General features: G+C 40.6%; 2 protein-coding genes across 2 annotated transcripts in view; one reads left to right on the plus strand and one right to left on the minus strand.

Annotated features, from left to right (window-relative positions):
- The window catches only part of LOC148132493 (uncharacterized), a 32,583-nt gene extending 17,525 nt beyond the window's left edge, over positions 1 to 15,058 (minus strand). The window contains exon 1 of the mRNA XM_087957968.1: positions 15,007 to 15,058. The gene's annotated coding sequence lies outside the window, so the exon portion shown is untranslated. The remainder of the gene's footprint in view (positions 1 to 15,006) is intronic.
- GADD45G (growth arrest and DNA damage inducible gamma) lies at positions 577 to 2,907 on the plus strand. Its single transcript, XM_026674120.2, has 4 exons — positions 577 to 898; positions 1,104 to 1,241; positions 1,419 to 1,632; positions 2,170 to 2,907. The coding sequence occupies exons 1-4, from the start codon at positions 846 to 848 to the stop codon at positions 2,278 to 2,280; spliced, it is 516 nt and encodes a 171-aa protein (XP_026529905.1). The 5' UTR covers positions 577 to 845; the 3' UTR covers positions 2,281 to 2,907.
- Positions 15,059 to 15,934: the final 876 nt, after the last annotated feature.

Consider the following 15,934-nt stretch of genomic DNA (forward strand, 5'->3'; position numbering starts at 1 on the left):
ATTGCTTCTGCACACACACACACAAAGCCCCGCGGCGTTTTGAGATCCTAGCCATTAGAAACCTGAGCCCTGGGACAGATGCAGAGGTGGGGACCCTCCCCCGACGGAGTGCCCACGCCTCGTTCATTTAGCTTGGGTTTGACAACAGAGCAAAATTACTTGATTTGGGTACAGGGTGGAAGAGGCACTTTGCAAAGGGAACTGTTCCTTAACAAGAAAGAAATACCCTAAAGGAAAACTCGCAGCACGTTGTTAGCGCGGCTGGCGGAACTTATGCCACAAGTTGCCCATCTAAGCCCAGCTCCTTTCTTTGAGTCATCCGCTCTTCCCTCCGCCCGCTTCAAAGATGAAACTATGTCGGCCGCAGTCTGCCCAGTAACATCGTAACAAAAGCAGCCGTGGCGGATTCGAGATATTGAAATCCCCCGAGCCCCTTCCACGCCATTTACCCGCTCTCTGCCCCCCCCCCGCACCTCCCGCCACAAGCCCCCCCTTCTCCCACGTGGCCTCCCGGCACGAGCCGGGTTTACCCGACCGTCGGCTTAACATAACAATACACGCCGAGCTCAGCCAATCAGAAGAGGCGAGATTCCGGCAGCTGCCGGCACGGTAGCTCCGCAGCCCTTATATAAAGGGCGAGCGCGGCTCCTCGGCAGTCAGACGCGATTGGGACCTGAGAGGAAGAGGATTACCTGAGACGGTTTCGGCTTTGGGGTGGTTTTTTTTCTCCTTTTGTCGAACGACTTTCCGGAAGATTATTATTATTTTAATTTCCCTTCGAACTGCGGAGCCAGCCCTTGTGTGGATATTTTATTTTACTTTTTCCCCTTGTCTTTTGGACCATTATGACTCTGGAGGAAATTCACGGCCAGGAATCGATGCCTGAAACGAGCGACAGGTAACTATCCGTCGGAATTACTCCTGATGAAGCTTTCTGAGCCGAGACGAGAACGAGGCGCTCTTTGGATGCTCGGGAAGCGGGAGGTGGGGAGGAATCACGCGCGAAGCCGTTCCTCGGCTTAGAGTAGCTAGGCTGAGCCGTTGTAGCTCCGGCTCCTTCTTTCCCGATCCTGACCCGTCGCTCTCCCCGCTTCTCTTTGCAGTAGCACCACTAGCAGCGCTAGCGCAAGCGGAACCAGGATGCAGAGCGCCGGCAAAGCTCTCCAGGAGCTGCTCGTCGCTTCCCAGCGCCGCGGCTGCCTTACCGCCGGCGTCTATGAATCGGCCAAGCTGATGAATGTGTGAGTATCCTGCTCGATCTGCGCGGTGTTGGCTGGCCGCCCGTCGTTGACAGCCCAAACAACGAGCCGGCCTTTAAACTGGCCAGCTTGGTCCTTGGGCTTGTAACCTCCTTCCACCCCCCTCCGTGTTTGGAAAATATCCTCTGCTAATCTGCTTTTCCCCTCATTTTTCTGCAGTGATCCAGATACAGTGGCTTTCTGCGTGCTGGCTGCAGATGAGGAAGACGAGGGAGACATTGCCCTCCAGATCCACTTCACCCTCATCCAGGCTTTCTGCTGTGAAAACGACATTGACATTGTGAGAATAAACGACACCCAGAAACTGGCTACCATTGTGGGTGCCGGAGAGGAAGCTGGGGAGCCCCGAGATCTGCATTGCATTCTCATTACGGTAAGGGGTTTTTTTTGTTTTGTTTTTTAATGGTATCTGCTTAGAGAGGGGGCTGGTCTCTAGTCTAGCTTGCAAAATTTCCCGGTATGTTTGTGACTTTTTAATACTTGACCTTTATGCAGAGATTAGGTAGAGAGTGGGATTTCCCCTACTTCTCTCTTCCTCCCTCTACCCTGGGAGTTGCTTCTGTGGCATTAGCTAATCATACTTCTCAGGCAGAATAGTGACTGCTGGAGCAACTTTTTGAGCCTTTTGGATATATATATATCTCCAGAGCCATAACTGAAGGGTTTCTAGTAGTAGATTATTCTCAAGGGAACCAATTTTGTAAATTGACAGCTCTGAAATAGCATGCTAATACTTGAGTGATTTTAAAAGTACATTGGTTTCCATACAAAAGCATTACAACTGATATTTGAGATATTGTAGTTTCTTTTATTATTACAAGTAAGGAAAACATTTTTATATAAAAATACTAAATAGTTTCCAGTTTGACAGCTTTCACTAATAGCTTCTGTATTTATTTTTTTATTGTAGAATCCCAATGAGGATGCTTGGAAAGATCCAGCCTTGGACAAGTTGAACTTGTTTTGTGAGGAGAGTCGAAATGTGAACGACTGGGTGCCCAATATTGCCCTTCCTGAGTGATAGAGGCTGACCATCCAATGCATGGAAGAGGTTCACACCTTTTGTTGCATTCCCTCATCCTGGAGTTAAACACATCTGGGCAACCCAACAAGTGGCTGATTCTGAGGATCAGCCTGGTCAACAGCTTGGATTCAGTCGCTCAGTCAGCACACGGTGGGATCTTGTGGAGAAGCGAAAAGAGGGACGGGATGGCTTATTATGCCAACAGGAAGTCCCCACTAAACTGCAGTGGTAAGGAAGCTGGCACGTCTGGAGCTGAAAAAGTATCTCATGTTCTCAAGGAGCAGAAGAAAAGAAAAACTCTTGCTGATTTCCAAGTGAGATAAAATGCTTGTGATAGCAAAATAGGGGAGAAAGTTGGAAAACTGGATACAGGTGGCATGTGAACAATATATGGACACTAAATCCGGAATGATTGATGGGGTACTTAAAAGTCCCCAAAAGACTCTGATATGCATAGTACACACTGGCACCATTGTATTGATATAAGTTCAATGAAGACTGATCTGTCAGGAGGCTTTTGGACTATATATTCTGCATTGAAGATCAATTTTGCAATAATTTTTAATTTAAATTGATACTGCTGTCGAAGATGTTATATATTTTGTAATAAATTTTGAAGATTAACCTCTATGTAGTGATGGTCTTGCTTATGAGGGATGGTGGGGAAATGGAGTTGCAATCAAAGTTTAAATGAATCGGGGATGTTATTTATTGGCATATGTACATTGACATATTCCTATATAATATATATATATATATATAGGAAATATAGGAAATATAATATATATATATAGGAAATCTTCAAAAGGTGTAACAGGAGGTACTCCAGTATTAGGGTTTGAGGCACAATTGTCTGATACAGTCTTGAGCTGTAAACTTGTTACTTTTTAAAATAAGAGTGCATTTTTTACCTACAGTGTGTAGCTCCAGAACACTGGTTCAAATGTATCCCTTAGTATATACTATGGAAATAACCATAAATAAATCCCTGAAATAAATTTGAAGTTATAATGATGATTAAAAATGAATGGGATTTCTGTAAGTCAACACAATACCTTGTATACCAATTAAAATTTTAAGGTTTGGAGCAGCACAGTTTTGTTTCATTGGCTGGAAAGATTTAGGCCGTGAGTGGCTGAACAAAGGAAATGCCTTCCACTGAAGTGACTTGACCTTTCACCCACTACACATTGCAACAGCTGCTTCTCACAACAGCTTGCAAGACTAAAGAGCTACGTTTAATGAGTCCTGCTTATGTAGGTCGCCTTTGTTGTGCACTTGAGGGCACAGCACATGTTACTAGCCAGCTGAACATTCAAAACACTGAAGGAATAAAACATCACAAAAATGGTTTTGTAGTATCAGATGCCTGACATTGACATGAGCACTGTTCATTCAAAGATAAAAGCATTGGAGAAATGTTTCATACCCATCTTTCTTTCTCTTCAAACACATTTTATCCTGCACAGTTGATTTTCGATAGATATAAGCAGACTTAGGCTTGAAGCATTGGATAGAATTGCACTGGAAATATGCAGATGGAGTGCCAAAAACTTGCAACTGTTTTAAGCTGCCTTTGCTCATTTGTCCATCTGCCATTTGCTGCAACAAGAGAATCATTTCAGTTTCTCAGTTGCTGGAAGAACATTTTTAAAAGACAAAATTGATAATAAACTCGACATTTGATTCTTCAAAGATGGTTTATTTGCCTTAGCATTATGGTTTGGATTCGATACTACTAAATGCCAATTTTAATGAAGCAATAAACACACCTTTTCACTATTTTTTAATCAATAGAAGATCAGCCACATCTTAAAGATTGTGTAGTAGAACTCAAAAGAGAACAGCATCGTTAGGTGCCTTTTGAGAATGAATGTCATTTTCTTTTTCATTTCTTCATTTCACTTCAGGAAATGAGCACTGTGAAGCTATCTCACCAGTGCCTGATATTATTTATCCTTACATTTGGACCTGAATAGCTGTTTGCATCTTGGGGAGAAAAATCATTTGCAGCCCTGGCATTTAAAACTATTTCTGGCATGCTTGTATATATCACATTCCCTATGGTGCCATTTGGTATATGCTTTCACTAACTATGAAAAACCTTTTAATTGGTGTTGCAGCTGACATAAGGAAAGGGCACTGCACCATGTAAACAATATACACACCAATAGTTTACTGTTATCCCCTTCATATGTAATTATGATTCTGTGTGTGAGTGCCTGTACACATGTGCACCTGTGTGCCATCAAGTGACTTGACTCATAGTGACTATCTGGACTAATCCCCACAGTTTTTTTTGGGCAAAAAATTTTTTTGCTTCTTTCAGAAGCAGTTTGCCACTGCTGCTTTCCTAGGGCTGAGAGAGAGTGACTGGCCCAAGGTCACTTTGTGGCTTTGTGCTTAAGGTGGAACTAGAAACTCATGGTCTCCCAGTTCCTAGCCTGGTGTCTCAACTCTCTTGCCAGACTGGTTCCCTATTATAATGTAAACGTTTGTCACCTGAATTCTGCAGCATGCAAGATCAAATGGATAATTTATATCAGTAAAAGACTTAGTGAAGTGAAATTCCATTAGTTCTTGATAGTCAAGCTGAATCTGTGCTACAATTAGTGAATCATATTTCCTATATATGAACCAACAAATTTAAATACAGAGATTCTGAATCATTTCTTTCTTGTATTACCACTTGTGGTGAAGTTCAAAACTATTCTAAAGCCTTTTCACAAATGGCTACAACTAAATATTCAGCTGGACGAATTTGCTGAAGTAACTCTTTGACCATGCCTGAGGCAGAAGATTGCACAGGAGACCTCAGTTACTTTTGGGTTGATAAATATATTTTTTCAAGGACTTTACAGGATTCTGCTAGCTTGTACATTTCTCTTGATGTGGTCTGTACCCAAAAACTAGGGAAAAACAAAACACTATCCTGGAATAACTTAATGTAGAGCATCAGTCAAAAGCAGTGGCCTTAAATAACTTAATAAACTGCTGAGCTGATAAGATGGAAAGAAGACCTTAGAACAAAGCAGGCATATTGTGTTATAACTGGAGAGACAATTTGTTGTGTACACTAGTTATACTTGTCAAGAGCAAAGTTATACTTCATTTTACTAAGCAGGAAAGCAAAACAACATTCAATGAACATGCTGCCCTCAGGTGACACTGTTTCAACCACATGACAAGATGTACTATAGAATAGGTTGGTGAATGGAAGATCAAAGCTGTGGTTGTTTTTCTTGATAAGTCACTCCAAAATGTACTAGCACACTAATCCTAGAACACATCTATCTATTCAACAGAAAATCCAGGCAGTTTGATAAGCTTCATTGGACCTCATACACATTTTGCATTGGAGTGTCCCCAAACCCTTAAAGCAAAAGTAGTAAATATACAGGCTTTTTTATCTACATGTGAACTCAACAACCCATTTCCTTAGTTATTGCTGAAACCCATCATCCTTAACAATTGGCTGTACTGGCTGAAATTAACACATAACTGGACTTCAACAATGACTACAACGGATTGGTCCTTCATTCCTGTTTTTACTATAAATATAACAGTAACAAAAAATGCAACAAAAAAGGTGGAAGTCCAGGGAAAGTGCATTGAGCAGAACAAATCTCTTTACTTTGTCTTTACTGACCCAATGAAAGCTTTTGACACTAAACAAGGAAACACTCTGGGCCATCCTGAGACTATGGATGCCCAAGGAAATTTGTGAAAATTGATTCAGCTATTCAGTGATGGAATAACAGGACCTGTTCTGTTATTCCACCACTGAATAGCTGAATCAATTTTCACAAATATATTAGCTGCATCTGCCATTTCTAATGCGATGAAGCAGGCTTGTGTGCTAGCTCCAGTCCTGTTCAATCTGTTCTTCCTTGCAGGTTGTGACATGCTGTCCAAGGTCTGAAGAAGGAACTGTATGTCAGGTTTCTGTTGGTGGCTGTTTCTTTAATCTCTGCTGCTTGAATGGACGAAGTACCTTCATAGGGTCATTCAAAAAAAAACTTCCTTTGCTGATGACTGTGCACTCCTGCTGTACAAGACAGTGTTGTACAATTGATACTGAACAAATTCTAAGATGCTGTTATGCTCTTCAGTCTAACAACCTGAACAAGACTGAACTACTTTACCAGCACATGCCAAATATCAACCCCATAGAAGCAAAAATAATTGCTGATGACATCCAGCTGTCATATGCATTACTTCAAATTCTTGAACAATTGGTCTTTGGACAAATAAATGGACTCCAAGATCAGCAAGGTCAGTCAGGCTCTGGGACAACTGCATATTAGAGGACTCAATTAACACAACATTTGTATCGCCACAAAGTTGAAAGTCTACAATGTTATGATGATCCCTTCCCTTCTATATAGACACAAGTCTTGGACTCTGTATCAATGACACATTACACTGGAGAAATTTCATGTGTGTCCCGTGCTCCATCCTTGGCATTTGTTGGCAAGACTGTCTCTTCAACATAGAAATCTTGGATTATGCAAAATCCAGCAGCATTGAGTCTCTGATTATCAGAGACCAGGTGCAGTGTGTGGGGCACACCATTAGAATGGATGACCATTGTATGCTTCACTATTTGCTCTATGGTGTATTAGAGACTGGGAAGAGGCTATATAGATATAATGGCAGCAACAATGTGTCTTGCAGAATACTATATACTATACTCTCATAGTTTCAGTAACATTCTTCCAGTTACCCACATATGGCAGCAGATTGGGAGATATTAAGAGCCGTAGTGGGGCAGTGGTTAAAATGCAGTACTGCAGACTACTTCTTCTGCCTGCTGGCTGCCATCAGTTTGGTAGTTCGAGTCTCACCAGGCTCAAGGTTGACTCAAGCTTCCATCTTTCCAAGGTCGGTAAAATGAGGAACCAGATCATTGGAGGCAATATGCTGACTCTGTAAAACCACTTAGAGAGTGCTGTAAAGGTCTGTGAAGCGGTATATAAATCCAAGTGCTATAGCTATTGCTATTATATGGAAACAAAGTGTGTGTAATGGCAACATACCTAGGTGGGCTGGTGAAATTATATTTAGCTTTCAGATATAACTTTTCCAGTCCTGCTGATAATGCTATTACGTTGTAGGCTTCTAGATCTACACATGGTGGGATATGGAATCAGATCTCTGGCTGACACCTTGACATGTAGAATATCATATTAGAAACTGTGTGGACGTATTTGCACAATCTACATGCCTCTTTATGTAAGCAAATTGCACCAATAGAACATGTAGTACATGCCTATAGATGCATTTTATCCAATGACATGTTGGCATGCGGGGATGCATACGTGAAATGCTGCATGCCCATGACTTCCATGATTGATTCCAAAGTTTGTGTTGTAGAGCAACTGTGATTTGATTATCAGGATAATGTTTTTCCCCACATGTGCTCTCGAGCCTGTGCCTAATCCAATAAAAGGAGTAGGCAAGAGTGATCAGGGTTCTCACTACCATCGGTATCAATATCATCCTCAATAAATGTGAGCAGCAAAAGTGCTATCAAATTACACAGTGTCTTGATTCATATCACTGAATAGAAGTGTGTCTTTTGACCTGTATGATCAGAAATGAGCTGGGAAGGATAGCATCTACCTTCTCAGCTTATTACATGGACCCATTGCAAACATCCATTAATACAAAGACTTACATAATCTAAGCTCATGGAACCCTGCATATTGTAGGGCAGGTAACAACCAGTAAGAACGGATCTCTGGTATGCTTGCACAATATTTTATTTTATCCTTCAAAGTGTAATCAAGTATGTCAGGAAATCTGATTTTACAGATGGGACATTAGCTGAAGGAAAACAGTGATGTTTGTGCTCTGTGTGCGTTTACGCATATGTGGATATACAGTACATTACCATGAAATAAATAAAGCCAATGTATGGAAACGACATACTGAGAAAAACACAAAAGGATTGTGCAATAGCTACCTATCTCTACCTTCTGGGTATATTATTTTCTGTTATTTATCTCCCCCAAACCAAAGCTAAGGCAGAGAGTAATGTCAGAGGCAGCAGACCAACGTTTTCAACCTTGGCAACTTTAATTAAGATGTGTGGACTTCAACTTCCAGAGTTCCCCAGCCAGTATGCAAAGTCCAACTCTAAATCCACTGATCACAATGGCATGCAGACTTTGTCTCTTGGACAAAGGCTTTAGAGGCATTCCATACTAGTGAATTGGTTCATTTATTTAGCTCTGTGCATACCACTGTCCTTAAGAATCAAATGTGGAGCTTCTCTTGGTCAGTTGTATCAAATCTGACCGCAGAAGAGATGACGATTTTGCCTCCTGAAAAGAGATAGGGAGGAGAAGTTGGTAGAGGGAAAGGAGGGAGCTCTACCGACTTTATATAATTCACTACCTTGCTATCTAATACAGTCATCTTCTATGTGTCATGATTTTTTTTATTTTTTCATAAGTCCAATGAAGCATCTGATTCCTTATTGTACCCCAAAAGGGAACAAGCACGTCATGCAAGAGAGTGTTTTGTTATTTAACTTTAATTGGTTCCATTAGATTTTTTAAGGGGCTATCTAATGTGGTATCCAAAGTCAAGTTTCATCCCATCTCCAGATATTTTAATCAATTAATAAAGGGGATGTTCACTGTATTTATTATTTATAAATCTTTAAATTACTTGGGTACTGCTTTTCTTGTTTCATCACTTTAATCTTTTGTACTTCAATTATTTCAGTTTCTTATATATTTGAAGCATCTTACTATAAATTTTATCAAGTGATTATGGCCTAGGATAACTTAGCTTTGAAATTCAGCATACAGATTTTTAAAAAATGAAATAAATTCATAAGGACAATACAAATGATCAGAAACTGGCCACTTAGTCATCACTCCCTATTCACCCCCTATTAGAATAGCATAAATCTGCACAATGGATATTATATTTTGTAACTAGTCTCTAAATCAGCTTTCCTTAAACCAGTTGCTGCCCTCCAGAAGTGTTGGACTAAAGCTCCCATCCTCCCTAGTAAATGCCACTAAAACTTGGAACTGTGGACTATGACATCCGAGAAACACTGACATAGAAGAGGCTGCCTTTAACTGATAAGGAATAAAACAGGAAACTCCAGATGAGAAGATTGCCTTGTTTTCTTTTCCTGGCTTTGAATTGCAGTGAATGGACATGTTCATTCAGATAATTAATAGCAAGCTCAAATCAAGTATCTACAAGTGCATGGTTTACATTAAGCTATTATACTACGGAAGCATGTTAGAAAGTAAAGTAAACATACCATGGTTGGGCTGCAAAAATCTGGAAAACCACTAGAAGAAAACCATGATAGAAAACTGGTTGGCCAGTTATTTTTTCAGCCAAAATACAGATGATACTTTTCAGAATAACTAATCACCATTCTTCATGCTAAAGTCAAAGGATTAAACCATGCAATGTTTTAAGCAAGGTATAGATCATAGAAATAGCAATTAGACTTATATACCGCTTCATATACCGCTTTACAGCCCTCTCTAAGCAATTTACAGAATCAGCATATTGCCCCCAACAATTTTGGGTCCTCATTTTACCCACCTTGGAAGGATGGAAGGCTGAGTTAGCCTTGAGCCTGGTGGGATTTGAACTGCCAAATTGCAGGCAGCTGACAGTCAGCAAGAAGTAGCCTGCAGTACTGGACTCTAACCACTGCACCACCAAACATAGCTGTACCCTTAAGGCTAATTCATAAATATATACATGTCATTGAGAGGTATAGATTCTAAGGACTCATCTCTGCTTCCCCTCCCCCGCATATCATTGATTTCTCCAAGAAACTCAGGGCAGTGGGCATGATTCTCTCTCCATCCCCCTTTTATGTCTATTCAGTTGGATACGATGGAGGCGCAACACAATCAGCCTAACTGAAATATATGGCTGTACAAGGTGTGCACTTGTCTTCTCTGGTTTGGTGTACAATGTACACCATTCCTTTCCATTAGTCTTTTTGATGAGGATAATGTAGACCTACCACATCTGGGCTACCAAAATCTAGACAATCACTATATGGCAGAAAAGTGTTAGAATTTTGTAATTTTTGTCTGGGCCGTTTGATGGTCATCCAGATTTTTGTAGTTCAGATATAGCAACTCTAACTTATCAGGACTGAAATTCAAAACATCTGGAGACATCACATTACCTCTTCCATCATGATCTCACTCATTGATGATTCATTACTGAAAATATTTAGTGTGTTATGTAAATATCGCATCTCTGATTAACATTTCACATCAGAAACCCAGCACTGGATTATCTACCTGCTGACTGCAAAGATCTCTTCACATTCCATCCTAAGGATGTTTTTCAAGAGTCCCATAAAACTTTAAACTTATTACGGACCATATGCAGCCATATAAATACCATAAATCCTTTCTTCTTCTAGCTTCATCTCTGCTAGATCTCTTTAAAACCATCAAATCAACATAGGAAAAATAATTGCCAAATATGCTACGTACGTTATTTAAATTCACATGATGCTGTAGCTTTGGACAATTATGATTTCTGTTCCCGTGTAGAAACCACTGTTTGCAAAAGCAATAGCTTTTCACTTTGACCCAAGTAGCTTGTGATGAAAACAAATAGCTTAGAGGTCCTGGATTTGACATCCAAAGATCCACATGGCCTCCAAATGCAGCAAAGAATGTCTAGACGTGGTAGAGAAAATAAATCTAACAAAGTGGAGGCTATATTCTTTTTCCTCCATGTTTTGGGAGACATAATCAGAACCAAACGCAGCTAGACCCTAATTAATCCTACCAGACCCTAATTGATCTTATCTGCCTTCAGACAAAGCCCCGTGCAATCTGATCTATATGGGTGGTGGGGGGAACCAAAAGCCTTGCTCATTAACTCCAACAGAGAGGCCAAGGGCAGCCCTAATAAAGGAATTGCATAGTAATCAGGTGAGAAATGCGAACATTCCATTCTCAGTCACCTGATGATCTCAACATTCCATTCTCCTTAACAAGAGACTTTCCCAGCTCTGCTGCCCCTCCCAAAAGGGCTGCTTTGCCTAACAATACAGTAGTATTTTACCTCAAGTTCACTACCTGTCTCCAAACTGACTAGCAAATAGATCTCTAGAATTTCCCACCTTGTAGTCCTCTGTAAGACTTTTGTTTTTCCATCCTTCAGGTTCTTCTTTCCTGTAAATCAACAGGCACTCAACAAATGGCAATAAACCTGGTTATTTCTCTCCCAATGTTGTACTTTACTTCTGAATTACACATGGCACAGATTGTTTTGCTGCATCCAATGGTCACCTCAGTTCCACCTCTGTATAATTTTAATCCTTAAAAATGAGTATTTTAATTTAGCTCAAGTGATATGTGTGTTTTCTTAGTGATGAATGCATACTTTAGAAATCAGTTCTTTGAAATCTTCATGAGCCCAGGAGAAAATGATAGCAGAGAAAGCAGGAAAAACCCTAGCCCCTTATTTTAGCTGAGAAAAAGTCCCTTGATTCCCCTAGCATTTTACCCACCGTAGCCACCTTGTTTTCAAAGAAATAAACAGGCTGCAGCCACAGATTCAGATTACCAAACACACTTACATAAATCACCGAGAAAGCTTTCCCTGCCCTTCTCGGCAACTCCTGGAGCAAGTAATAGAGAAACTAACATTTCTTCTTCTCTAACATTTCTTAGTTTCTCTTTCTCTGAGCAGTTATGTGGCCTATTTTGCCTGTCAGAAGCAACTTCCTTCCAAGCAAGAGCTGCCAACGGATCTGTTTGTTCAGGGAGCATTTGATACCCAACTTTGATTTTTCCAAGTGTAAAAATATATCAAACCTCATAGAGAAAAATGCAAACAACTCCAGGAATATTTGATACCTACCCACTCTTACTACTATAATTATTGCAACTTGGTTTCTGAAAGTCGTGGAATTCAGCATTAGCAATCACCGGGGTTATCCCTCCTCATTCCAAAGACCAAAAACCTCTTGCTGAGTCATACAGTTGCAACTTTCTTCTAATCAAAGTCCTGTGCCTTTAACAGTGGTTATCTGGCTGAAATTCTACAAGTGAACCTTTCCCTGCTCTGGAGAATGAAAAGCCGCTGCATGATTAGATTTGGCTCACTGTTTTGTTATAGAAAGGCCAGGAATCCTAGAGAGCAGGGGTCCCCAACCACCGGTCCGCGGACCGGTACCGGTCCGCGGAACAACTCCTACCGGGCCACGGCTTGCTGGGCGCCGCCATCTTTTTTTGATGAAAAAGTGCTTCCGGTGAGCTTTTCCGGGTAGAAAGCTCACCGGAAGCACGTTTTCATCAAAAAAAGATGGCGGCACCAGCGCTTCCGGTGAGCTTTTCCGGGTAGAAAGCCATTTCTACCTGGAAAAGCTCACCGAGCGCGCCGCTTATCTTTTTTGATGAAACGCGTGCTTCCGGTGAGGTCACCGGAAGCACTTTTTCATCAAAAAGATGGCGGCGCCCAGCTGATGCCGGTACCGGGCCGCGGCGTCAAAAAGGTTGGGGATCACTGCTAGAGAGGATGCAGACAGTTCAAACCATGGGCAATTGCCTTAATTGCCTTAGGGAGAAGATCAAGTCACTGATTCAAGTAGCAGAGTATTTTTACACTGACCAGCCACAGTTCTCCAGGCTTTGGGGCAGGAGTTTCTATTAAATTTATATCTTATCTTTGCTATTAAAAGCAGAAGGCATTATTTTTCCTACTATCCTACTGTATATTCCAATTATAAGTATATACAGGCAGGAAATAAGTCATTGGTCAAAATTGCCCAGTAGGTTTAAACATGGCTCTTCACATTCCTGCCTTATATTAACTATGTAGGACTTATCTTAAAATCACAAAATTGCATCTCACTTATTTTGACCATGTCATGCAGGGGAATTCACTGGAGAAACAAATTATATTTGGAAAAGTTAACAGTAAAAGGAAACCAGTCCCCCAAACCACATGGTGGCTGGACACCATAAAAGCTGACACCAGCCAGAGCATAGAAAAACACAAAGAAATAGTGCAAGATTAGAAAATATGGAGAGACTTTGTCCATAGAATCACCAAGAGTTGGACACAATTGGATCTATAACATTAACATCAAAGGTGGTATTCAGCAGGTTCTGACCAGTTCTGGAGAACCGGTAGCAGAAATTTTGAGTAGTTTGGAGAACCAGCAAATACCAGCTCATATTGGCCCCGCCCCATCTATTCTCTGCCTCCCGAGTCCCAGCTGATCGGGTGGGTCTTCTTTTGTTGTCCTGCACAGGAGAACGGAGTTGGAAAGCAGGTTAGTGGGGTGGGGAGCAGAGGTGGTATTTAGCAGGTTCTGACCAGTTCTGGAGAACCGGTAGCGGAAATTTTGAGTAGTTTGAAGAACTGGCAAAGACCACCTCTTATTGGCCCTCGCCCCATCTATTCTCTGCCTCCCGAGTCCCAGCTGATCGGGTGGGTCTTCTTTGTTGTCCTGCACAGGAGAACGGAGTTGGAAAGCAGGTTAGTGGGGTGGGGAGCAGAGGTGGTATTTAGCAGGTTCTGACCAGTTCTGGAGAACCGGTAGCGGAAATTTTGAGTAGTTTGAAGAACTGGCAAAGACCACCTCTGACTGGAGATTTTACAGTATCTTTCCCTGCCACGCCCACCAAGCCATGCCCACAGAACCGGTAGTAAAAAAAATTGAATCCCACCACTGATTATCATCATCAGACTTGTCTTATTGATGGATAAGGACAAGCACTTCATATAAAGAAAGAGAGATGCTAGCTATAATTGAGTTTCTGTTGGCCATGAAACTGTTGGCATTGAAAAAAATCCCCTATCTTTTAACCATTTTGCTACACTATTCTTGTATCTGGGAGGACAACACTTACCTCTTATCTCTTGCATATAGCGGAACAAATACCTTTTCAAGAATATCCAAAGAACATATGTAATCTATGGCTACTTTCAGTCACATGGCTCCTCTACAAAGCTTCTCCCTGACTAGGAAATATGGTTTTTGTGACAACATCTCTCAATTATACCAGCATTATGATAATCACCCAAACTCCACATCTTCAGCTATAAAGATACATTGATCACAATCACCTGATTTTTATCGGAAATTGTTCCATAAGATCTTGGATTGCAAAACTACAAAAGGACGATTCACATTTCACTGTGATCTTAAACTAAGGGATTATAATATGATATTTTGGGGCCTCCACCATGTTTTCCCCCTTCCCAAATCTTTGTTGGAGCCTCCTAGCCCTCTGTGAATACTTCTGCTGAATTATTATCTTTTAATATGGCCTAAGAAAAATATTCAGTACATATACTTTAAGGCTTTTTGGCCTGATCCTGCGTTCCTATTGGAGTATAAATCCTATTATATATCAGAAAAAGACCAACTCTGTAAAGGTAGTCCTTGACTTAACAACCATTCATTTAGTGATGACCATTTGAAGTTACAATGGCTCTGAAAACAGTGATTTATTACCAGTCCTTGCACTACAACCGTTGTAGCATCCCCACAATCACATGAATAAAATTCAGTGCTTGGGCAACTGGCAGGTATTGCAATGTCCCAGGATTATGTGATTCCCCATTTGTGACCTTTCCAGTAAAATCAGTAGAAGCCAGAGTCACTTAATGACTGCATGGTTTGCTTAACATCTGTAGTGATTCACTTAACAATCATAGCAAAAAAATAAAATAAAATTGGACACAACTTACTTCACAACAGCCTTGCTTACAAATGGAACCAATTGTGATCGTAAGGACAACCTCTACCTAAAAGGAAGGATTATATGGAAGAGGAACATGAAGTGTATGAGGTACATGTGATAAACAGATGAATTAGGACACGAAATGAAAATAAAACATATTGCATATTTGTGAAACTAAGAGCAAGGAGAAGAATATAATTCATTAAAATGAAAACGGCCTGCTCTGGACATCATGAAAATATTCAGGAAAGTAATGTTTTAGGTTTGATTATAAACAAAAGGTCTAAAGCCTATATGTCCAAATATATGAATTTACAGTGTTATGGGTAGGTATGAAAATAGAAATCCATAGGCAGGTGATGACTGCACGATGTTGTTGTATGAATGCTGATAATAGAATAACTAGATTTGAGTTTGGGATAAATTGTGCAACATTCTGAAAGATGCGATGTGGGGGGAAAAAGATATTCTGTTGAGCTCCATGAATAACTGAGAATGAGACCAGACAGATAAAGAAGTTGGGTCATTGGACCCAAGAATGAAAGTGAATGCTTACTTGTGAGCATTTAGAAAAAGTTTTGTTTATTTCAAATACGTGATTTGGAGAAAAAATTAAGACCTGTTATTCCAACATACTAAGAGGACACCAGGATTAGAATACTAAGGATAAACTGTTGGTATAATAGCAGCTCAGGTCTGCACATATTAGACATAATGTTTTGAGGAAGGTGTTTTCAATTTCCTTTGCTAGAACTCTCCATATAAAATGTTCAAAGCTTTCATTTAAGTTTAACAAAGACACAACCATTATTATGTACATATGCTGTACAGTACTTTCATTGACATAGTTGTTTAAAACTCATCATTCATTAATTTGCACCCAGCCTACACCATGATTACAGCACTGTTCTTTGTAGAAATTTAATAGAAAGCAT

Source organism: Notechis scutatus, chromosome 2, assembly GCF_049901735.1.
Source record: "Notechis scutatus isolate UNSWTSFEM ecotype Mainland chromosome 2, rNotScu1.2, whole genome shotgun sequence".
In the NCBI taxonomy this organism is placed as follows: Eukaryota; Metazoa; Chordata; class Lepidosauria; order Squamata; family Elapidae; genus Notechis; species Notechis scutatus.